This window comes from Labrus mixtus, chromosome 21 (assembly GCF_963584025.1).
Source record: "Labrus mixtus chromosome 21, fLabMix1.1, whole genome shotgun sequence".
NCBI classification, from domain to species: Eukaryota; Metazoa; Chordata; class Actinopteri; order Labriformes; family Labridae; genus Labrus; species Labrus mixtus.
The window spans coordinates 12665077-12687963 of record NC_083632.1 but is presented as its reverse complement, the minus strand read 5'-3'; the positions used below and the strand labels follow the sequence as shown (position 1 = coordinate 12687963).

General features: G+C 43.9%; 1 protein-coding gene and 1 long non-coding RNA gene across 3 annotated transcripts; one reads left to right on the top strand and one right to left on the bottom strand.

Moving 5' to 3' along the window:
- Positions 1-208: 208 nt before the first annotated feature.
- On the bottom strand, positions 209-2389 carry LOC132955839 (uncharacterized). The gene is made up of 3 exons (XR_009665953.1): positions 2239-2389; positions 1150-1256; positions 209-562 (listed from the first exon to the last, which is right to left on the bottom strand). It is a non-coding gene; the product is annotated as an uncharacterized LOC132955839 (long non-coding RNA).
- A 1903-nt stretch (positions 2390-4292) lies between these two features.
- On the top strand, positions 4293-21153 carry prr12a (proline rich 12a). 2 transcript variants are annotated; one of them, XM_061028389.1, is made up of 15 exons: positions 4293-5484; positions 7283-7440; positions 7886-8047; positions 8295-12994; positions 13901-14128; positions 14218-14911; positions 15132-15634; positions 15929-16045; positions 16337-16470; positions 16677-17131; positions 17484-17603; positions 18048-18145; positions 18531-18662; positions 19607-19702; positions 19809-21153. In XM_061028389.1, exons 1-15 carry the CDS (start codon positions 5402-5404, stop codon positions 19941-19943), a joined length of 7815 nt encoding a protein of 2604 aa, XP_060884372.1. In that variant the 5' UTR covers positions 4293-5401; the 3' UTR covers positions 19944-21153. The 2 variants fall into 2 exon arrangements, with proteins under 2 accessions (XP_060884372.1, XP_060884371.1); XM_061028388.1 differs by having other exon boundaries at positions 4295-5484; positions 16659-17131.
- The last annotated feature ends 1734 nt before the right edge of the window (positions 21154-22887 follow it).

Genomic DNA, 22887 nt, shown 5'->3' with positions numbered 1-22887 from the left:
GACAGCAGCTTGATGGAAGAGGTTATACTGAACACCTTTTTTCCTCCCATTTCTACTGAAAATTCAATCTCATGTCCTTTCTAGTCTTCTCAGAGCTCGAGCGCAGAGTGGAAAAGTGGCATTATAGACTGCTGAGAACAGGCACTAATGTGAGGATTAGGCAGAGATTAACCAGCTCTTCTTAAGTCCATTGAGAGTCACTTTTCCTTGTAGAAGATTTGAATGGTCAGTGTAGCGTTTCCAACAGCTAGTAGCCTACATGTGATATTATTAGAATGTAACTATGCTAACATTGTAACACATGTGACCAGAAAAGAAAACAGTATGATCTGTGTAATAAAAAACACAAGCTATTTATTTAATTTATTTTTCTGCATTAAAGATTTACAGTGTATTAATAATCAATGTTTGTATAGTGGCATAAAAAATAGTCTCATATACAGAAGAGCACAGTATCAGAATCTTAGTGTCATCACCCCCCCTCTTCAGTCTGTCAGATGGTTCAGTCCAGCACAAAAGAGGAAGGGAATGCTGGGAAGAGGAGGTCTTTGATACAGCAACGCTGCGATTAATGAAAAATAAAAAAAGATGGGGTAAAATTAGTCAGCAGAGTCATAACAGAGGTGAGAAAAAATGTGATTCAAATACTTCTTCATTGTCATTTCAACACAATTTGAAATTTGAAATGTATTCAGCCCACAACAGAACAATATTCAATTAAACATTAAATAGAACTAGGTGACACATTAATGACCCATCATTTAACAACACAGCTGGAAATAAAGATGGACAGTATCGTATGTATTGTAAATGGATTACAGAGGTTTTCATTTTTGCTCAATCAGATTGTCTTATAAATGTCTTTTTAACTTTTCTGAATCAACATTCTTTTCCTTGGTTGTGCGATACATGTGTATTTTCTAGATCAGCTTTAGGACTCAGTGGCATACTTTACCAATTATCATTTGTGATTATCTAGTAAAACAGCAAAAGAATAGAAATGTGAAGAAAATGATAAAGGAAAATCCAAAAGCTAGTATCTCATTGAGCTATGATACACACTGAGGTCTGATACAGGACTTTTGTTTTATGATTAGTTATGATCTGTAGGCCTATGCCTTTTTTTTTTTCATTTTTTGGTAAACTTACATTAGCATGTATTTCTTGTGTGTTATGACCCCTCTGACAGGGTTTTTATACAAGCTTGGAAGGCATCTATCAGATCTTTACAGCTCTCTGCACCTTTTCCTCTGACACTGTAACATAAAAAAGCAAGTTAAAAAAAAAACATACAAACTTTACACCTCTGGCTAGGTTTTGTGTAGGGACCAGTTAAAAAATAATACAAATTCCATGGTAGAAAAGTAACAACATTGAAAACACTTTAGAAATGATGTCATTTAAAATTGTGCAGAAGAGACAGAATGTCTCAGACTGATGCTACATGTGCATCACAGGGATTATAACAGTGTCTCCTCTCCTGATAATGAAGTATTTAAACTCAAAGCCCCCCAGCTGCCTTTATCTGCATTTGATGAAGAAGAGTGTGTAATCTGCACAGCAGCTCTACTAACACTAATCACTGCTGCACGTGGACACGCACCAAAAGTCGACATGTAACACAAAACCAGCCGACAGGAATGTTCTGCTACTCTCTTGCAGCAATAGGTCACACATGTGGGCGCCTATTTTAAACTTCCAGTCTATTTCTGCTCCTCAAAACATGGATGTTACTGTGAGAAGCTCAGTGTAAATGTCACTATAATGTGAATATGTATTCTGGCTCCAATTAGACTTAATGATGATCCCACGAGCAATAAGAAGTGAATATGGGATCAATGGGTGCATGCATTCAGCTTGAGATAGTTATGGTTTAACGTGAGTAAATGAAGCTTCCTTGAGGGCAAAAAGTTTTACAATGACAATTTTTACTGGCAATTAAACTCACCAGGGGTTGTCACAATGTCTGGAGAACATGTATGAGTCATTAAAACAATGTTTTCTTTCTTTATTGTATGTGTGGGGCTTGGTTTAGCGCAGTTGATAAAACAGGCGCCCCATGTGGGCTACAGTACTCGTCACACTGGTTGCAGGTTAGAATCCCGATCCTGACTTTGGTGCATGTCATCCCCCACTCTCTCCCCCAACATTTCTCGTCTCTCCCAAAAAGCCCGAAAAATGATCTTCTGAAAAAAGTAATAATATCGATGATCTAATGTCATTCCTGTCATAACTTACCACTTGTCGACGTCCTCCTTGATGACAAGGCATGCAGCTGGCACAGCTTCAATAGAGTCTGGCATGTTGACAGAGCAGAGCGGAGTTTGTAGTGGTGAGCTGCTGCTCGAGTTAAAGTCAAGTAGGTTACGGATTAGTTACAAAGATGGAGGGAAATACAGTAAGGGAGGTAAAGAAAAGGGTGACGCATGACATGGAGTGTGAGGAGCTTAAAGAAGACGATCTAATGGAAATTAATCAAGAGATTAATAAAGATTTGAAGTTTGAATTGAAAAAATCCTACTTGATCTTCTTTTTCTGAGTTTTGTGTATTTTCTCTCTCCTCTAGGAGTAATGTTTGCCTCTCTGTTATTCTTACCCTTTTAAGTTCATCCATTAGGTATGCCTACATTCTTTCACCCCTATGCTTTGTTTTACACACTCTCTAATGAATATGCATTTTCTGACCTTTTGAGTCACACATTCTACATTACAAAGGCCTTATAATGCATCTAAACTGCTCACAACAGGGGAGAGGATTTTCCTTGAGCCCATGGAGCCTGACTTTGTTTTCACTGCTGGATTAAGAAAGGTTGAACTGAGAATTGGAAGATTTTATTAAACAATAAAATGTTACTGGAGACATTGCCTTTAAAAATGGTGCCAGATGAATATTTTGTAATAATACAGAATATTTGGGCTTTAAAGATACATAACAAAGCAGATGTGGGAAGAATTATTGAGATAAAAAACCAACACATTTAATATTAGATGTCTGAACTTCTATCTTAGCCTGTAAAAAACTAAGAAACCGTTTTTTTCAATCCACGCTAGCACCAAAAATTGAGTCAAGTTAAAACAAAAAAATAGTAATGCATCATGTTTCTAAAGAAAGATCATTTGTAATCATCATCCTATGATAGTCAAGGAAAGTGAACAATTTAAACATGGTGTTTAAACATGGTGAACACAGTGATTATTCAAAGAATGTAATGAAGCAAATCAAAATAATTTTTTTGTATGTCCTGATTACATTGTATATTATTTAGAAAAATACAGCAAAACCATTAATTGTTGTTTCTGTATATCTCTGCCCGACAGTTATCCTATACTCGGACTAATTATGAGTATTTCAGCCTTATTCATATTTGTGGAACAAGTAATTTACTAAACTTTTTTCAGTTCACAGTCACATTTGTACTTTGTAATAATTAGTTTATTTTAGGTAAAGTAATTCAATGGTTTGGGTGGATATTAAATGTACAAAATTGAGTTACTAAAATGAAGTAGTAGCAGTGAAATATGAACTGCTTTGACTGTAAAAAAATAAAAGTCCCCTAGATATTACATGGAGTCTTAGAGACTATGTATAGATAGTTGTATAGATATTAAGTTAATGTCACTGCTGAAATATTTACAGAATTTAAATTCACCGCTAGAGGGCGACAGAAGATCATCAACACAATTAATTTCTTGACAACTAGGCCATTGAGAGGGTGCATCATGACGACTTGTAAATAAAGATATCACATCAACATTAAGCAAAAATACTTAGTTCAGAATCAAGTGTACATATTGTTAAATATTACAAGGCCTCATCTTTGTTGATGAGTTTAAATGCACATAGTAACGGGTTGATATAATGCTCAAGCTAAATACAGTACATTAAAAAAAACGCTGGTAGGACCTGCATTTGAAGCATCAAGTATGTGAGCAAGAGAAGAGCATCTCTCTGTGAACCCTCCTCCCTTATAGTGACCATAAAATCCAGCGTGCCATCTGCTGGCGGACAAATCAAGTACATGGGAGGCCTGTTTGACAGATTCTCCTAATATTATAATGAGCCTAAAATAGCCTCAAGTCTTTTTTTTTTTTTTTTTTTTTAGACATTCGCTTATCTAAAAGGAGAAAATACCCCATATTGACATGGTGTTTTTTTGGCAAAACGCCAGTCTGTCTGACAGGGGCAGGAAATGACCAGGTCTCTCACACAAGGCTGTACATTTCTGGATGTGCATTTGAAGAACGCTCGCTGTGGGCATTTATATATCTGGTTATTACTGGAAATAATTGTGCACTCGAACGCATCTCAGCCAATCACAGCGATCTACTGAGCACAGCTGACTTAGTTATTTGTGCTCGTGTAAAATGTTGCTAAAATTAAAAACAAGATTATCAATGAGATGAAAATCTGGAAGAGCTTGCGGGGCCGGTGAATGGAGGTCACCGAAAACACAGAGAGTGAGTCTCAGCGGTGAGACAGAGAGAGAGAGAGAGAGAGAGAGGGAGAGAGAGGGAGGACGGACAGCGGCCAGCCGCCTTCAAAAATGGCGTCTCTGGAGGAAAATGAGAAAAAATATTAAACGCGGCCTGCTTTCTATTCACTTCCTAGTTCGGTTTTTGTCATTTTATCCCCGTACTCTTACTGCGTTTTCTTTAAGCGGGCAAACGCATCGTCGTTTTTACTCGAGAAGCTGAAAGAAGAAGACACATTTTGAGTATTTGGGGAATAAAGGCAGCCCCTGTTTTATTTTGATGCGACGTTACTGACAGCTAGCATCTGCTGCTAGCCCCACAGCTCTGCTCTGGAGGGGGGGTGGGAGCGATTTGCATGCAAAGAGAGAGAGAGAGAAGAAGAAAAAAGAAAAAGATTTTGAAATTGGGGATTTCTTTTGCTCGTCCGAGGGGAATGATCGCTTCCAACGTGGCCCGTCGATTGCAATCGTTTCTGTTGCTAGCAGCGTAGCAAAAAGACTAGCTCGAAGAAAGGGGAGGAGAGACGGTGGAAGAAGGACGCATTCAAATCAAATGTTTATCAGCAACTCGTCTATCAGCGGACCAAATCCGCAGCATCTTCAGGCATGACCGTGACTGAGTGTGGACTAAATCAGCAATCGTGGAAATGATAAACGTGAAAGACGCAGGAAAAGGAGAAAGACTGTCTTTTTTTGGAGGTGGTTGGATTATAACCTCGTAGACCCCCCCTCTTTTTTTTTTTTTTTCATCCAGCTTTCTCCTCCTCCCCTCCATTTCTCTTTCAATATGCTGTTTTCCACTCCTGAGGACTTGCTTATGAAACCGGGGGAAAAAGCCTGAGACCGAGAACTGGGGAAAATCTGGGGGCTTTGCCCGTAATCTGCTCGTTGCTTTTTCGTCCACATCGCACACTTTGTACAGCGCGTAAATGGATAGAAATTACCCGGGAACAGGGTTTGGTGATTTGGGCGCAGGAGCAGGATGGAGTTACGAGAGATCGGCTAAAGCAAGGTATGCATTGGATTCAGACAATGTGCATGCATCACTGGTACTTTGCAGGGCACGATGTGGCCCATGTAAACAAATTGTCGCCAGTGGGTTCATTTATAGTGCCATGCCTTGCCATTTTGTGTAACGCATTGTCACCCAAACAGATGCATAGTAATAATATTATAAACAGGAATGGAGCCGTGTGTGCGTGTCGTGGGGGTGGGCGGGGTGGTGAAAGGAAAGGTTGGGGATATGAATTGTGTGATTGACAGACGTGGGTTTGAGGTGGACATGGCGGGTTGGAGGTGGGGGTATGTCTGGAGCATCCATAGGAATTATTGTTCCCAGTGTGCAGGCCTGGACTCAGACCCCGAGAGATAAATTCAGTGGATTGATAGAAGCTGCAAAGCCCTCACAGCATCCCCCCCCCCCCCCCCCCCCCCCTGACACACATCAACAAGAAGGACTGATATATGTTATCCTGCAGGATGCATCTATAGTGACACATTTTTATAAAACGGGTTCGTTGTGATTTAAGAGACACATATTAAAATGGACATTCATTTCTCTTCCAATTGGAGATTACCATTTAATTTTGCCCAATCGTGATCTAGATAATTTGTGGTTTGTTTTGGGTGCTAATTTGCATAATTTAATTTCAGATTAAAACCACTGCTTCACACTTGCAATTCGTGTATTTGTCTGAAAATGTAAACCCATGCCAGGGTGGATTTATAATATGATGAAATTGCATGGACCGTGCAAGAAAAGCCCTGTCTGTTAGCTTCAAGTTAGCATGCAAAGCTAGCGCTACATTGCATGCAAGTCAGTTCAGGCCTGTACATTAAAACATAGTTTCATCTTATTTAGCTGCACATTTGTCAGATGTTTAGACCCAGGGTTAGCAGCCGAGGCGTGACCGAAAGCCATCACGTTTCTTTGGGGAGTTATTTACGGCTAAAAACACCTGACTAGTTGCTGGTGTTTGCATGCAGCTTAGCATGCATTTGCGTCGACTTGCACTCTCCAGCTGTTAGCTACATCATCATAATCAGAGTAAGCAGACGAATGACTCGTTTGTCGTTGGTATAAATGGAAGAAACTGCGTTTTTCAAATGGTCTAAATATGTACATTCATTTCCAGTAGTCTTTATACGCGTGAAATACGACTGGCCGTGGAGTTTAGGCCTAGTCTCTGTATTTCATAGCTGTTGCTGTGCATTGCTGCTAGTGGATCCTAGCAGCAGCAGCAGCAGCAGCAGCAGCTACCATGTTATCTGGATAGCCAGGCAGCCACGCATTTAATGTCTTTGGTACAGCAAAGTTCTTCTGCTGGTAAATACTTACAGATGGACTATGAGCCCAATTTAGTTATAGTTATAATACTTCTGCAGGGGTTTGACTTTACATAATAATAATTACACATGCAAATAAAGTATTCCACTATTTTTGCATGACACTTTACTGGTTTGACAGATTTGCGTCTACTGTAACACACTTTGTCATAGTGACAGAAAATCTGTCATTGACACTTAAAATAATTGTGAAAGGGTTTTTCTTCTCCTTGCTTTATTAGTCTGACTCATTGGGGATTTTACTTACTCATGCAGGCTGCTGCTTAGAGGTTGCACAAACTGATGAGCAGCCTGGAATTTACACGAGGATATGATATGTAAATAAAAAAAACGAGTTACCACTTAAGTAACTTCAGATTAGATCGTCTTTTCTCAGTGGTCACATTTGGGAACATATTAAGTATTTACTAATGTTCTCTGAAATTAATGACACTTCACAATTCCACACTCCCCTTTCTGTGTAGTCTTGTGTATGGGAGTTCCAGATCATCCCACCCCGAGTCTGAGCTTCTTCACCGACAAGCCTACGCCACCCCACACCCTCTGCAGGGCTATGCCACCAATCACCACCCAGGGAGCTCTGGCCAAGGCGGGGCTTGGGGAGCAGCTGGACGGAGTTTGGGTGAGATAAATGTCATACCTTCCATGTAACCACCATCAGGGGCCCTGACTGTGAATTACTGTGTTTCTCCTTTCAAACCCTGGTAGATTATTGTCATTGAAAAATGTGTTCATTATAGCTCAATTGAGTGGAAACCTAAGATTTTAAAGGTTATCTCAGAAAAAGCGTGTAGTCACAGTTTTTATACTTGTACACTTGTACAGCTTTAATTTAAGGTTGTTTTAAGCAAAACAGATTGAGTTTTGTTTCCACTTACACTCAGAACTACTGATATCATGATTGATGAAACAAATAATAAGATTACATTTAAAAATTCTTCTTCGTTTTGACTTCCTTATTATGAAATACGTTTTTTATTTACATATCTGCAACTTACTGCAACCCACAGTATTTTCATTTTTTGTCAATTAATCAATAGTCATGATTCTGTCATTCATTCTAACAGGTTTGTCGGGGCTCTTTGACACGGGTCTGCACCATGCCAGCCCCTCAGCCCCTGATGCCTCCGTCATGAATCTGATCTCAGCCCTGGAATCCCGGGGTCCCCAGCCTCCCCCTTCTGCTTCCTCCCTGCTCTCCCAGTTCCGCACACCATCCTGGCAGACAGGTGGGGCTATGTTAGATCTTCCCTAATGTGTTGACATTCAAACAGGCCCCAAAGTCAATATGACATTTAAAGACTCTGAATGTGTGGCTGAATTATAATTCTAAGTGTTGCTATCTGAGCATTTTTGTATAGAACTTTACAACATCTTCATTTTTAAGACTCCTTTTCTGTCTTTGCTGACTAATTTAAGTTATAGCCTGTTGGATGTTGGAAGTAATTTTGCAATTTGTTTTCCTTTTCCATACAGCAATGCACACGCCTGCTCCTCCAGAACTATTCATATCCGGAGCCCTCCCTGGCTCTGGCTCCTTCCCCTCCTCCTCAGCTCTCTCAGCCTATCAGCATCCAGCATCCTTCTCAAGCCGCTCTTTCCCTGCCACTTCCCTCACCCTCCAGGATACCCCCACATTTAGCCCCACATCCAATGGCCTTCTCTCCCCACATGACCCTCTACTACACATCAAGGCCCCTTCCCAGTCCAGCCTGGGTTTTGATAGACTCCTGTCCTCGCAGGGTGCTGCTGCAGCTGCTTATAGGGGCAGCCAGGATCCTACGAGCGCCACATCAGCCCAGGCCTCTTCTGCCAGGCACTTGCAGTCGCACCAGTTCAACCTGCTGTCATCACAACTCCAGGACCAGTCGTCCCAGCTGTACAATGCATCTGTCTTTTCTTCAGCTCAGCCCCAGCCACAATCCCAGTCCCAGTCCAATTCGGCTCAGGAACGGGCGGTACCTCGCCAGGACAGCGTTATCAAGCACTACCAGCGGCCCACGCCAGCTCAGTCTCAGCTCTCATCCTCTGCTGCCCACTCCCTTCAGCACTACCTCAGCTGTGGAGGAGCAGGGTACCAGCAGATTGCTTCCCATCACAGACACGCTGGCCTTTCTTGCAGCCCACTAGGTGACCAGAGCCCTTCATCTGACCACAAGCCCACATCTCGCACTGAACAATATCGGCCTATCATCCAGCCTCCCTATTCCTCTTCCTCCTCCTCCTCCTCCTCTTCTTCAGCTGGGAAAGGTTCCAAAAGCAGCTCCAGCAGTGGCTATTCTTCTGCCAGCTCAGCCTCATCCTCAAGAACTCCCCACACCCCCCCTTCTGCTTCCTCTACCTCTTCCTCCTCTTCCTCTTCATCTGCTACCTCTGGGGCTCATCCCTCCAACTCAATTCCAACCTCCAGCTCCAGCGCAGCCCCCTCAAGGCAGCAGCCTCCCCCTCAGCCCGCTCCTCCTCCCCCTGCCCCTCAGCAGCCTCCTGCGACTTCCTCCTCAGCCCCCCAGTCTCTCCCCAAATCCTGCCTCTCAGGCTATGGCTCTCCTGTGCCCCCTGTGAAGACCCCCACCTCTGCTCTTACTGGTCAGACTCCACCCCAACAACAGACACAGTCATATTCCCCTAATCAGCCCCCTACCTCCCACCTGGCTCAGTCCTACGGTGGGTTCAGCTCACCACAAGCCCAAGACCTAAGCTCTGGTACAGGAGGGAAAGGCTATGGGAGTTTAGGAGGACGGAGCCAGTCATACTCAACTGATATTTATGGATCTGATTCTGCTTATGGATCACTTCCATCCTCACTTGGTGGAGCAGGAAGCCCATCCCTTAGCTACGGAGCTCCTGGTCACTCCCCTGCCCTTTTAAGGTCAAGTGGATCATCAGGAAGTGGAGCATCAGGAGGAGGAAGCAGTAGCGGCACAGGAAGTGGGAACTCTGGCTCAGGAGGAGGAGCAGGAAATAGTATGACAAATGAGAGAGGTGGCGGTGGCAGTGGTGGAGGGTCTTATCATATTCCGGACTCCAGCCCTTCTCCATCTGGCAACTCAGGCATCATCCGTCCAGGGTTGCACTCCCCAGTGCCCACCTGTCCTACACAATCTCCAGGTGGTGCAGGCTCTAATAAATACATCTCATCAGTCCTCTCCCCTACTTTCCTTGCTTCTCCGCAGGGCTACCCCGACACCAGAGGTCCCAACACCCAAGCTCAGTCCTATCACTCCACCTCCTCCAAAACAAAGGATACTTCCATGCTAGGAGTTGGCTCTCAGAGATCCCAAGAGGAAGTAGATGATGATGAAGAATTCTTGATCCAGCACCTGCTTCAAGCCCAAGCAAGTCCTGCTCCCCAGGCTGCTCATCACCATCCTCAACAACAACCCCAACAAGCATCCCAGCAAACCCAGTCTCAGCCCCAGTCAGTGCCCCCTACCACTGATTCAGGCAAAGGACTGACCTATGATATGGGTAAGACCTCCGAGGAGAGGTACCACCCCCAAAGTGTAATACGTACACACAGTGCCACATCCTCTACCGGAGTAGGTAATGCAGGGTCTGGAGGGTCCATCTCAGGGCTGGAAAACCAGCTGGAGATGTCACTTAAGAAACAACAGCAGCAACATCAGCAACACCATCACCAACAGCAGCAACAGCAAAGGAACGAGAGGTCTGTTGGAAGCAGCAGAAGCAGCGGAGGGAGAGGCAGTGCTGAACAATTGCATTCCCATCTTCATCACCATGACAACCTAGGGTCAGTTGTCCATTACGGGAGGGGTGACCCATACAGCCAACACTCCCTTGCTGCCCAACACTCCTCTCATGGTCAGCACGTGTCCTCACACTCGCAGATACCGTCCCACAGCCAAATGGAGCTCCAAAAGAAGCCACAGGAGCGCGCTGAAATCCCGTATCCACGTAAAACCCCGGAAGTCCAGCAACAACATTCCCAGTCTCAAGCTGCCACCTCCCTTATGGACTCGCCCACTGATCAGTCACGTCAGCCGCCACACCTGCTCCAGTCAGTGTTGTCCCACACCACCAGAAACAAACTGGATTCCCATCAACAACATCAACAACAACATCACAAGATGGACCCCCATCGGCAACACCAACCACATCACAAAATGGACTCCCACCAACCGCATCAGCAGCACCCAAAAATGGACTCCCACCCTCAGCATCAACAGCACCACAAAATTGATTCTCATTCCCAACACCAACAGCATCATAAAATGGACTCACACCCCCAGCAGCAGCAGCAGCACTCCATTAACCAACAGCAAGCTGTGATGGAAAGTGCTGGTGGGACACTTGGCTCAAGTAAACATCAGAATCAGTCACAGTCCCAAACCACCCAACTCCAACTTCAACTCCAGTCCCAGGCTTTGGAGGTGGCAGCAGCCCACTACAACCACGGCCCACCTCAACATCAGCACGAGCAGAGCCAGGTCAAACAAAGCTCAGTGGTTTCTTCGTTGGACATGCTTGAGCGCTCCCTCTCTCAGACCTCCAGCTCTGATGTTGCTGTTTCTGAGGATAGACGTAGTGGAGCAGGTAGTGGGGGGAGGAGTGGTGGTAGCACTGATCGCCACCGACAGCAGCAGGAGCAGCAGCAGAGGCAGCACCCATCCCACCACCACTCGCAGCAACACTCCGCCTCTGAACTCCACTCCTTTCTTTCAGAGCCTGATATCGGCTTGTCCACGCCATCTCACATGCACCATCTTTCCCAACACCACCAGCAGCAGCAACAGCACCCCAGCTCTCAACACCAACAGACCCACACCCACCACCCCCACAACCAGCCCCACCCTCACCACATACCAACACAATCTGCCCAATCATCCCACTCCCAGCCTCAACCTGACCAACAGCAGCCCCACTCCTCCCAGCTTACCCCCCAGCAGAGCCAGCTGGACCAACAGCGATCAGAGCAGCACCAGTTTGACACAGTCAGCCCAGGGGAGAAAGCAGACCAGAGTCAACAAAGTAACCGCTTTGTACCCCTTACTTCTATCTGCTTCCCCGACTCCCTCCTTCAAGATGAGGACCGCTCCTTCTTTCCAGGAATGGAAGACATGTTTTGTGCAGAGGACTACAAGTCCAGCTGTGCAGGAGGTGCAGGACCAGGGCAGGAGGAGATGAATGAAAGCCATACTGGGCAGGAGGGAATGGATTCAATAAAAGCCGGACAGAGTGCAGGTGGAGCAGGGGGAGGTAGTGGAGCCAGCTTTGACATAATGGGTCACCATGGTGGAGATCAGGGGTATGAACCCTACTGTCATGGCTTGGAAGAACCCAACAACAACACCATGACTCTGGATCTGGACTCCCTTAAAAGCCATGAGCTCCCTTCCACTGTCAACACTGAGCATCTCGGATTGATACAGTCCCAGGCCCCAGCTATGGGAATGGGCTCCAATACTGCTGGTCCCAACAACCCTGGAACCAAACTTTCTTCAGGTCCTGGTGGAACTGGCTCAGGAACTGGTTCTGGAGGCCTCCAGTCACCCATTTTCTGCTCATCTCGTCCCAAAAAGCTCCTCAAGTCCAGCTCCTTCCATCTGTTGAAGGAGCGGCGGGACCCAAACACCCTGCCTAAGAAAAGTTATGCTCAAGAATATGAGTTTGAAGACGATGAAGATAAGGCAGATCAGCCAGCGGACATCCGATTGAATAGTAGGAGACTCCCAGACCTGTTGCCAGACTTGGTTTCGAGTTGCAGAAAGGGAGGAGCTGGAACTGGGTCCCTCAGTCCTTTAATGGGTGACATTGACTTTTACCACTCCTCTGGATACTCCTCTATGGCTTCACACTCCCTTATGCCTCAGGATGGACCCAAGAAGAGGGGTCGAAAGCCAACTAGACCTAAGAGAGACGGTCCACCCAGGCCAAGAGGCAGGCCTCGCATCCGTCCAATGCCTGAGCCCTACACGCCACGAGGGATGATGGGAGAGATGGGTGGAACAACAGTAGGAGGGGGATTCAGTGTAGAGGGACGAGGCAGGGGAAGGGGCCGTGGAAGCCGAGGGAGAGGAGGAGGAGGAAGGAGGGAGGATATGTACATGGAAATGGGCGGGAAAGAACAGGAGCAGATGCACCATCATCATCTCCAGCAACAGCAACATCATCACCAGCCCCAACAGCCGCTACATGAGCCTATTCCACCTCTAAAGGTCAGTCACATTCAGTCCAGAAGACCTGGAAAACCTATCATTAGAATAAGATTGGTCTGTTGCTAGAAAATGTTAGCACTAGTTGGTATTAAAGCTAAATGTAGGGCCTTGGGAAGATTTTGTTGTAACAAATAAAACAGGTAGTTCATCTATTGCCCCCTTTCTTTAAATTAGTAACACTCTGCTTGTGCAGTCAGGAGAGTCAAGCAATGATTGAAATTTGCTGCAACGACTACTAGCTTCTTATTTTTTTGCCATGTGACCAAGTCTCTCTTCTTTTTTTTTTTTTTTAAAGATACCATGTCTTTATTAGGTCACTTATACAGAATAAAGGCCTACTAGGAGCATAAATCAAAACTTTAATCAAGATAGAAATCAAATCTCAGACAATGACACTAAATTTTGCTCGTATATTAAAGGTTGCCACGATACAATTTTGATTTGAGTTAATTCATTTCGATTCTCAAGAATTTCGATTTTTTTACTTAAATCGATTTTTATTCCCACCCCTAGTAAATGTATATTTTTGGGTCAGCTAACATCTGAGTGAAGATGATACGTATTAGTGTTTCCACTTAGCTCTGATAAACTGCTACTGTCAATAAACTACGTCTGTCTGTCTGTCTGTCTGTTCATCCATTCAATTTGAATCATTGATTGTTAAATTGACTTAACAATTCATATTGATATATCATTATACACCCCAAGTGCCTACAGAGGTTTTTATTCTCTTTTTCACTAACTTTCTTTTCATTTTCATAATAGTCACACGAAGCACAAGAGTTATTAAGCATGTATTAAATGCTTAATATTTCAAATTTCTTTCCCTGTTTCCTTGGCTTCGTAATTTGTGAATACATTGTCTGTATATTCAGGCCTTGAAATCTTTCCTATTTTTTTGTTTAGATCAAGTTACCAATTGGTACCCTGTCCTCCTCTGATGCCTTGCTGAGGACGGACTCTCTGTCAGGCACAGACCCGGCTTTATCAGACGGTTCAGTTGGCTCCGCTCCCTCACTGGGTTTAAGTCCTGGACCTCCATGCAGCACTGAAAGCTCCAGACACCAGGAGAAAAACAAACAGAAGAGCCAGATGATGAGTGAAGGTGTGGATGAAGAGGGGCTGGAGGAAAGGGTAAGAGATCCAGAATTATATCATGCTATTTTTTAGCATAGAATATTAAAAGGAATCCCATTAAGCTAAATATTTTCTGTTACTTTAAGGGTGATGAAAAGGATTCCGACTCCAAGGCTGGCTTTGTTGCCTCATTCCTTGACTTCCTGAAGACTGGGAAGAGACCTCCAGGCTTGGACATCTCACCTGGAATGGAACCTGACAATGGTGAAAACTCACCTTGTAAATCAGGGGGTCTTCGCCCACTGTCTCCTGCACCTCCGCCTCCACCACCTCCACCTCCATTCGGGGACAGTGAAGGAAACGGCGGACTGGCTCTTGGCAACTGCCCCAGCCCCAAGCGCCTGGAAGATGAGCTGAAGAGGAACCTGGAGACCCTGCCCTCGTTCTCCTCTGATGAAGAGGACTCGGTGGGGAAGAACCAGGACCTCCAGAAGAGCATCTCTTCTGCCATTTCTGCTCTGTATGACACTCCTCAGCTGCCCTCCAACATCCAGCCCCCGCTCCATCCTTCGCCGCATTCCCAGGCGGAGCCTCAGCAAGCCCAGTCCCCACTTACTCCCATGCTGCCCCCCACACTTAGCCCTCAGCCTGCAATGCACACACCTCACACCCTTTCTCAGACCAGTGAGCCTGATGTTCTCCAGCCAGAAGATGGAGACATGGAGGAGAACAAAGAGGAGGAGAACGAGGAGGAGAGAAGCATGGGAGGGGATGGAGAGAGTGAAATGATGGAGGAGAGGGAACCACATCTGGAAACACTGGATGCACCTAATCTTGATGGTGAGGCTGCCAGCTAAATTTTCTATTTAATTCATCTACCATTTTTTACATATTGATTTTTTTCCTGCCATTATTTTTAAGGAAATAAGAAATTCCCTTTGGTAGAGCTATTACTAGATATTTGTCTGATAAATGACATAAATTATGTTAAAGGAGCTTAACTCTTCTGGTCATTGACCGTAAATTAACTAACTTCAACCTTGCTTTTCTGTCCTTCCAGCTCACCTTCCAGAGATTCCTCCAGCGCCAGAAACTCCTGAACCTCCCTCTGCCCCTCCATCTCCCTCCTCATCCTCCTCTCCTTCCCACTCCCCCCTCCCTCCCCTTTCGCTCCCCTCACCTCCACCTCCACCAGAAGAACAACTAGAAATCTCCCAGCCTCCAAGCCCTGTCGCTCCAGCATCCCCCTCAACGCCCCCTCCCCAGCCCGCTACTCTCCCTCAGCCTGCCCCCGGCACCCCTCCTCCCCCTGCTCCTGCTCCGACTTCCCCTGCTCCACCATCTTCTGCTCAGAAGGAGTCTCCCATGCCATCTCCGGAGTCCCCCGCCTCTCCAGAAGAGCCCCCGCCTCCCAAGATCACCTCCCTGCACCTTGCCCAGAAGCAAGAAGATGCCGCCATTGTTGGAGAGAGTGAGGAGGACGAGAGCGAGAGTGGAGGGGAGGGAATCTTCAGAGAGAGGGACGAGTTTGTGGTGCGGGTGGAAGACATTCGAACCCTCAAGGTATTTTTGGGGAATTATTGTGTCTGTAATGAACACCGGATGACTCAAAACACTGTGCTAGTTAAAAATGGAAAACAATGGCATGCTTTCCTTTAGACAGACAACAAACCAATACATTTTAGCAACCAAATCATCACATGCAGGTGTCAGGTATAGGTTTAAAAAAAAGGGGTTTGATAAGTGATTGTTCATGCTGAGGAAAATTACACTAGGAAAAATGATGAGTTGAGAGTCAAATCTATCAGTTGCTGCAAAGACATCTTCCTAATCTGCGTGTCATGTGTTTGTGCACAGCTGGCCCTGCAGACGGGACGTGAGCCTCCACCCATCTGGAGGGTGCAGAAAGCCCTCCTGCAGAAGTTCAGCCCCGAGATCAAAGATGGACAGAGACAGTTCTGTGCCACGAGCAACGTGAGTTCACCCTCGAGCCTTCTGTAATTTAAACACACCTACAGACTTTAAGGTCAATATGAACAAAATTCCTGTCACTCTACAACTTACCCTAGCCCCACCCGAATAAAGGCAAAGGCCAAAAAATAATTTATACAAAACAAAAATCTTAAAAAAACGAACTGAGATTTATTCTTTAATGTATTTTTATAGATCGAGCGTTGTGGACCACATTCTCATAGTAATGTTAGTAAAAGGAATGATTGTGAAAGTTTTTCTGTTGTATCATTTCTTCTTGTATTTCTGTCTCAGTATCTTGGCTACTTTGGAGATGCTAAGAGGCGATACCAGCGAATCTATGTCAAGTTTCTGGAGAATGTTAACAAGAAGGACTACGTTCGAGTCTGCTCACGGAGACCATGGCGCAGAGCAACACCTGCTCTCAGGTACCAATAAACGCCACATTGAACAATCTAAATAAAGATTTAGCTATATCAAGTGTGCATGAAAGCCATTTTCCTGAAGGTGTCTGTATCAGCTATGTCTTTTGTAAGGATGAGTTTCTTGTATCGAGGTTTTCTGTTTATAGATAAGTATTCTGCATAATCTTAGAAAATGTCCTCATGTGTCACAGGCGCCCGTCTCTCCCCAGAATGGCTTCCCCTCCTGCCACCCAGGCGCCAGCAAAGGTAGTTGAGAAGGAAGAGAGAATAGCTCCACCAGTCCAACGCGAGCAGAGGGAGAAAACGAGAACAGCCACCACTGCAGCAACAAAAGAACCGAGAGAAAAGAAGGAGGCTCCAGCTGCTGTGCCCAAAAGTAAGGACCGGGAGAAAGAGAGGGAGCCCGAGAAGGAGAGGGAAAAGAGAGTGCAGCCGCAGCAGGAGAAGGTGGAGAAACGTGCTGCAGCAGCAGAGCGTGGGAGGGCAAAGGAGGAGAAGAAAGCGGTGGAGAGGAAGGAGAAGGAGAAGTCCGAACACCCACCCAAGTCCAAACCGGTTAAAGTGAAGGCGGAACCCCCGCCTAAGAAGAGAAAGAAGTGGCTGAAGGAAATACCTTCATCGTCAGACTCGGACTCATCAGAGGAGGCAGCGAGTGAGAATGAAAGTAAGAGGCCTTTGTCATTCCTAATGCTAGTGTAATTACAAGTCACTGAGAGCATTTACATAGAGGGAATTTCTCAAAATTGAAGACAGAGTGCTTCGTAAAGGCAAGACAAGAGGAGCCAGGCAATAAAATGATTCAATTTTAAACAGAAATTTAGAGATGAGAATATTTAATATAAATGAAAAATAATAAAAATTAAAGATCAGGAAAGCCTCTCTAAAAAAAATGGGACTTAAAAGGCCGTGGCTTCTAACGACATTTTTCAAGTAAAAAAACAAAAACAAATGTATGTTGTGTTTTATGACAAAGATATGTGTTTGATAGAAATAACCTCTGTTTTTTGTCCTCTCAGTGCCAGTGAAAGGCGGAGTGAACAACCGTGCCATGAGGGAGATGTTCAGGAGCTACGTGGAGATGCTGGTCAGCACAGCGCTGGACCCCGACATGATCCAAGCTCTGCAGGACACAGACGGTAAGAACTGCACACACAGTGCATTGTTGATGCTATCATTGGTTCAATCAAAACGTCCATTAAAAATCTGTAAGCATGTAGACCTCAGCTGTTTCAATGCGTTCGATGGCTTCCAAGTTTTCCTGTTGATACTGGGGCAGGTTAAATAACCATAACCATCACAGACACAAGCAGCAGCTGCCAAGTTACAAATCGGGACATCCAGCTTGACAAACTGGCTTTACAGTAGCAGGGGAATTCTGCAGCGTGCATATTTCACTGAATCTTTCAGTGCCTTTTTGAAATCTAAATAAACAAGGTGTGACCGGTTGATGGAAAGCACCAAGAATGCTGATTGACGAGCAGCCAGAAGGAGCTGCTTTGAAACTGCCCTCTGTGTTAAAATGATTGGCATGCACATGAGTGATGACTAACGAAAGTTCCTGTCCCTTGATTGGCCACCAGATGAGCTTTACCTCCCGCCGATGAGGAAGATTGACAGCATCCTCAGCGAACAGAAGAGGAGGCTGTTGAGGCGAGTCAGCATGAGCTCTCAGCAGCAGGTAATATGTCCACTTTGCCCCGCTTCGCTCTCTGCACCAGGACTGAGAAAAAACCCTCCATTTTATTGGAGATGTTCGTGTAACATTTCTGTTTAATTTTGAAGAATTTAGAATATGCTGATCATTTAAAAGGCAGGAAATCTAAGCCTCCAATAAGAAAAATATCAGAATAAGGATCATATATAGTTTACACTACAGTGATTGATAATTCATTTAACAGAAACTAAATTTAACGCTATACATTTTTTTCATGATTAAATTAATTAAAAACCAGAATGATGAATGACTCAGGTGTAATGATGAGCTACTTGGTTCTGCCATTTCTTATAATGTTGTATTTCATAAATTTAAAAGTAATTATAATGTTGTACCTCTTCTTTGACAGGAGGTCCTGCATGCGTACCCTCAGATCATTGTGGACCCGCTGGACTCAGGAGTGGTGAGGGTACGGTTAAGCGGGGACGCTTACAACCGCAAGACCCTCAACAGAGTTAAAAAGACCCTGCCTAAACCACAGGTACGTGTTCCCGAAGGTCGACGGGCCGACCAGAGATAGACTCCTGTGTTTTCAATGAAACGCCATCCGCCCTGATGAGAAATACATATTTTCCGTCATAGCTTTTATTGAAGTTGTGAATATTTATACACTTCGATATGGATCATTTTAGGACATTTTGAGCCTAATACCAGATGAATACTGGTTTTCGGGTCATACTGAAACTATGGGATGAAAGAATCGGTTGTTTTTGCAAACATTTTGACAGTGAAGATCGAATCAAACGAATCACAAGGAGGCACAGAAGACAAAATGGTGCCAGCTTCCCCTCCTAGCACCTGCTGCGTGTTCAGTCTTAGTGGCATTATGCTTTCCAGGAAATCGAAGTTGATAAAATTCACTCGATCTTATTTCTTGACTTCTTTCTTCAAAAAAAATAATAATAACTTGGCATGCATCATATGTAAATATACACACATTGCATATGTTTGAAATGCAGTGACCGTGAACTCCTCCATCAATAGATCTAAAAGGAAAATTAAAACTACATGAAGTAAATCAACAAATGTCCTTTTTAATTTTTGTTTTTTTAAGATCGCTATTCGCCTTGTCAAAGTTCCTCCGTCATGATGCTTTTGTACTTGAAAATGAATCCCCAACTCTATAACATTGGGTCGGCAGTGTGTGATTTCACAGTGGCATGCCGTGTAAACGCACAGAGGGAACTTCACATCCACGCTCACTGATACATGCACCAACACACACACACACACACCTGTTCTGTCCTGCCAACTCCTACACCACCTACCCCTCTGTTACACCTCTGTTACTACCTCCAATGGCAGATAAGGGGCGTAATGACTTCACCCCACCATTCTGCCTCTCTGGGTTCTAGGTCACAGGGGTGTAAATATCCTGAAATAACCTGGTAATATGTTTGATTTTATATGTTTTTTGTCTTTTAGGACCTTAAGCTGTCAGCTGACTCGTATCGGATCTACAGTCTGTATCACTCCCTGCATCACTATAAATACCACACCTTCTTACAGTGCAAAAAAGAGGTAAGGGTGCACATTTGTAGTCTTTGTAAAACTGAATGATTAGTTTATGTTATTTAGAGCGGGGGCTTTTGGAGTCTTCTTCACCACAATCGTCTTGTGTTTCCAGACCAACACCATCGAGCAGGCGGCCGAGGATCCGGGCCAGGAGGAAGTGGTGCAACAGTGCATGGCCAACCAGAGCTGGCTGGATACACTCTTCAGCTCCTTCATCGAGCTGCTCACGCTCAGCACCAAAGCCTGAGCTAGATGCAGAAAAGAGACTAAGAATATAAGGCAAGGGGATTGAAATGAAAAGAAAAACGAAATATGGAAAAAGATGGATCCTACTGTACAGCCCCCCTCCCCCCATGGATTTTGAAGGCCCTTGGCGAACACAAGAGGGTCTGTTCATGTGACCTCGGACACTGGCCTCTGTTATTTTTCTTGCTGTCGATCAAAGACTAAAGAACTGTCTTATTTTCTGAGGAAGGGGGGACCCCACCCTACTGGTCCCTGGCAGATCAGGAGGGAATTGACCGTTGTTGAAAAAGGAGCTAAGGACAAAGAGTAGGAGCCGCGAAACACCAAGTCAACAGAGGAGCCACTGACATAGTGTAAACTGTGTCATAAAGACGATGGTTCAAAGAGAAACTATTACCACTTAGTTTTTACATAAATTATTTTTTGAAGACTAACATCAGCTGTCGGCTTTTGAAAAGAGTGGACCAGGGTGAGAATGCTTTTTAAACTGCGTGCAGAGTGATGCCGTGAGCAGCGTGAACATAGACTTGTCCAGGACAGAAACATGAAATGTGATAATACAACGCTCTCTCTCTCTCTCTCTTTCTCTCATCCTGTGCTATGTGAAGGGCAGCTCCAGTCCGCTGTGTGATAATATATAAACACATTTTTATTATTTATATGAGGAGGTTTTTAAATTAAACTCTCACAAGCGCTAGGTTTGCTGCCCAAACATTTTAAATACCTTTTTAATTTTTACAGGTTCAGTATACAGTTGTTACCCACATATCCAAGCTGTCTTCCCCCTCTATACAAACAGGACACATGCTGAGACAGAAATATTGGGTGTAGTACAGTGGGTGTAAAGTAATAAAAAAAAAAAAAGAAAAGAAGAAGAGGAGGAGGACTGGCAAATCTATTTGAAACTTAACATTGTTGTGCTTCAGTTCAACCATCAGTCATGCAGGTGCAAAGAAAAAGAAGTAAACTATCCATTTCCCATGTGGGAAGAAGGAGTATAAATAAGTAATATTTAAAGAGGAAATAGTCATTTCATTTCTATCATTTTGACGTTTGTGCATACTATGACTTATTTTGAAAACAATCTAATTTTCCATAAAAAAAAGGAAAAAAAAGGCGTGTAAATATTGTACAGTTCTTGATGAAATTCTTTGTCCTTCTGTACATTAACTCCTGTATTTGAGAAACAAATAAAATCTGCAAAGAACAAATGGTGTTTCATTTCCCTGCGGTGTGTTTGTGGAATTATGTTGATCTTGTGAGGACATTTGGACTTTTATAACCTTCCATTTAAGGAGGTTAGGGCTTGATTTAGGGATGAAGTTGGATAAAAGTTTACAGTCAAACAAAAATGTGTCAACAGGCGTTTAGATGATAAGAAATATTGTCTTAGGAGCACATTTGATACATTTAAAGTGTAAGACAAATGACCTGTGAGCATACTTTGGGACAGCTATGATCAAGTATGCAACTTAAACAAGTCTGCGGTCAACATTTTTTTGTGATTTTTAATTTTTTTGAACTTGAGTTGCCTTGTTCATTTCAGTCATATAGAAATACATAAATGTGCAAGAACAAAAAATATGGGTCATACAGCAGGTGGAAAATAAAAACATAAGACAGCAATAATCTTTCCCAGAACCCCCGGAACTTTCTTGATCTCTACCTGAATATCTCCTCAGCATTTATTCAATTTGGGACAATCCTGGAAAATATGAGTATGGTCTCCTATCTTCCCGCACTCTCTCTCCAACATAGTTCTGATGTGTTGCTGTATCTCGCCATCACAAGAGGGGTTTTAAATATTCTCATTCTCATTTTCCATTCAAACTCCCTCCAGGTAGGACTGCTTGTTAATTTATGTCCATAAAGCCATCTCTTTGCCCACATTCCATCAGTAATAATAGTATTCTTTTCTAATTACCGTTTCTGTTTTGTTTGAATAGTGTCTCCTGTGTCCTTGTCCTGGAACCATCTGTATAGACACAACACTCCCTCCATAGTCAACATAAAGTTTTTTTCTAAACTTGATACTGGAAACTTACATACCTGCTCCCAGTCTTTATGAGTCTTTAAATAGTGTCTTAACTGAAGAAATCTTAGAAAATCCATCCCTGATAAACCAAATTCTCTCTGGATGTGTTCATAGAATTGAAATACTTCTCCATAAAAGAGCTGGTCAACAGTAGTTAACCCTTTAATCGACCATTTTCTGAAGCCAGTATCAGTTTTAATAGGTCAAAATCCTGGGAAAGCTACAGTTTTTAATGCCCTGGGTATAGAATTAAAAATATGAAATCGTTTTTTTATATCCAGCCAAGTCTTACTCGTGATTATTATCCATTCATTCTCTATTTTGAATTTCTGCCAGTTCTCTTGGCTTAGAAATGGAAGCCCCCCTAAGGGAATGTCAGGACATGAATTTTGCTCTATACTGACCCAGTCGGTATCTGTTAGTTATCCATGATATTAAGGTCCTCAGTTGTGCCACAGTAATAGTATTTGAGGTCAGGTAACTTGAGCCCCCCCTTTTGCTTTGGTAGCAATAGTGTTATAAGTCTAACTCTGGGTTTCTTGTTCTGCCATATACATTTTGTTATCAGATTGTGGAGAACATTGAATATTGCTATAGGGTCCCTGAGCGGCAAAGACTGATATAAGAGGAGCAGCTTAGACAAAATATTCATTCGAATAGTTTCAATTCTGCCAATAAGTGATAAGGAGAGAATCTCCCATCTGTGCACATCTGCCTTTATCTTTCAACAACCTTCCATAGTTGGCTTCATATAGTTTTGATGTGGAGGGGGTGATGATAACACCCGAGTGTCTGAAGCCTTCCCTCGACCAGTGGAACTTGACCTGGTTGTTTAATTATGGTGGCCACGCCCCAGATAAATTCATCAGTTCTGATTTTGAATCTTTGATTTTATAGCCTGATATCACTC

Bases quoted from the DNA above. Each gene is read 5' to 3' on its own strand.
- prr12a (XM_061028388.1), top strand. From the start codon at position 5,402: ATGGATAGAAATTACCCGGGAACAGGGTTTGGTGATTTGGGCGCAGGA. The intron at 15,635-15,928 runs GTATTTTTGGGG...GTTTGTGCACAG, and splicing joins AAGACATTCGAACCCTCAAG to CTGGCCCTGCAGACGGGACG. The intron at 17,604-18,047 runs GTAAGAACTGCA...ATTGGCCACCAG, and splicing joins AGCTCTGCAGGACACAGACG to ATGAGCTTTACCTCCCGCCG.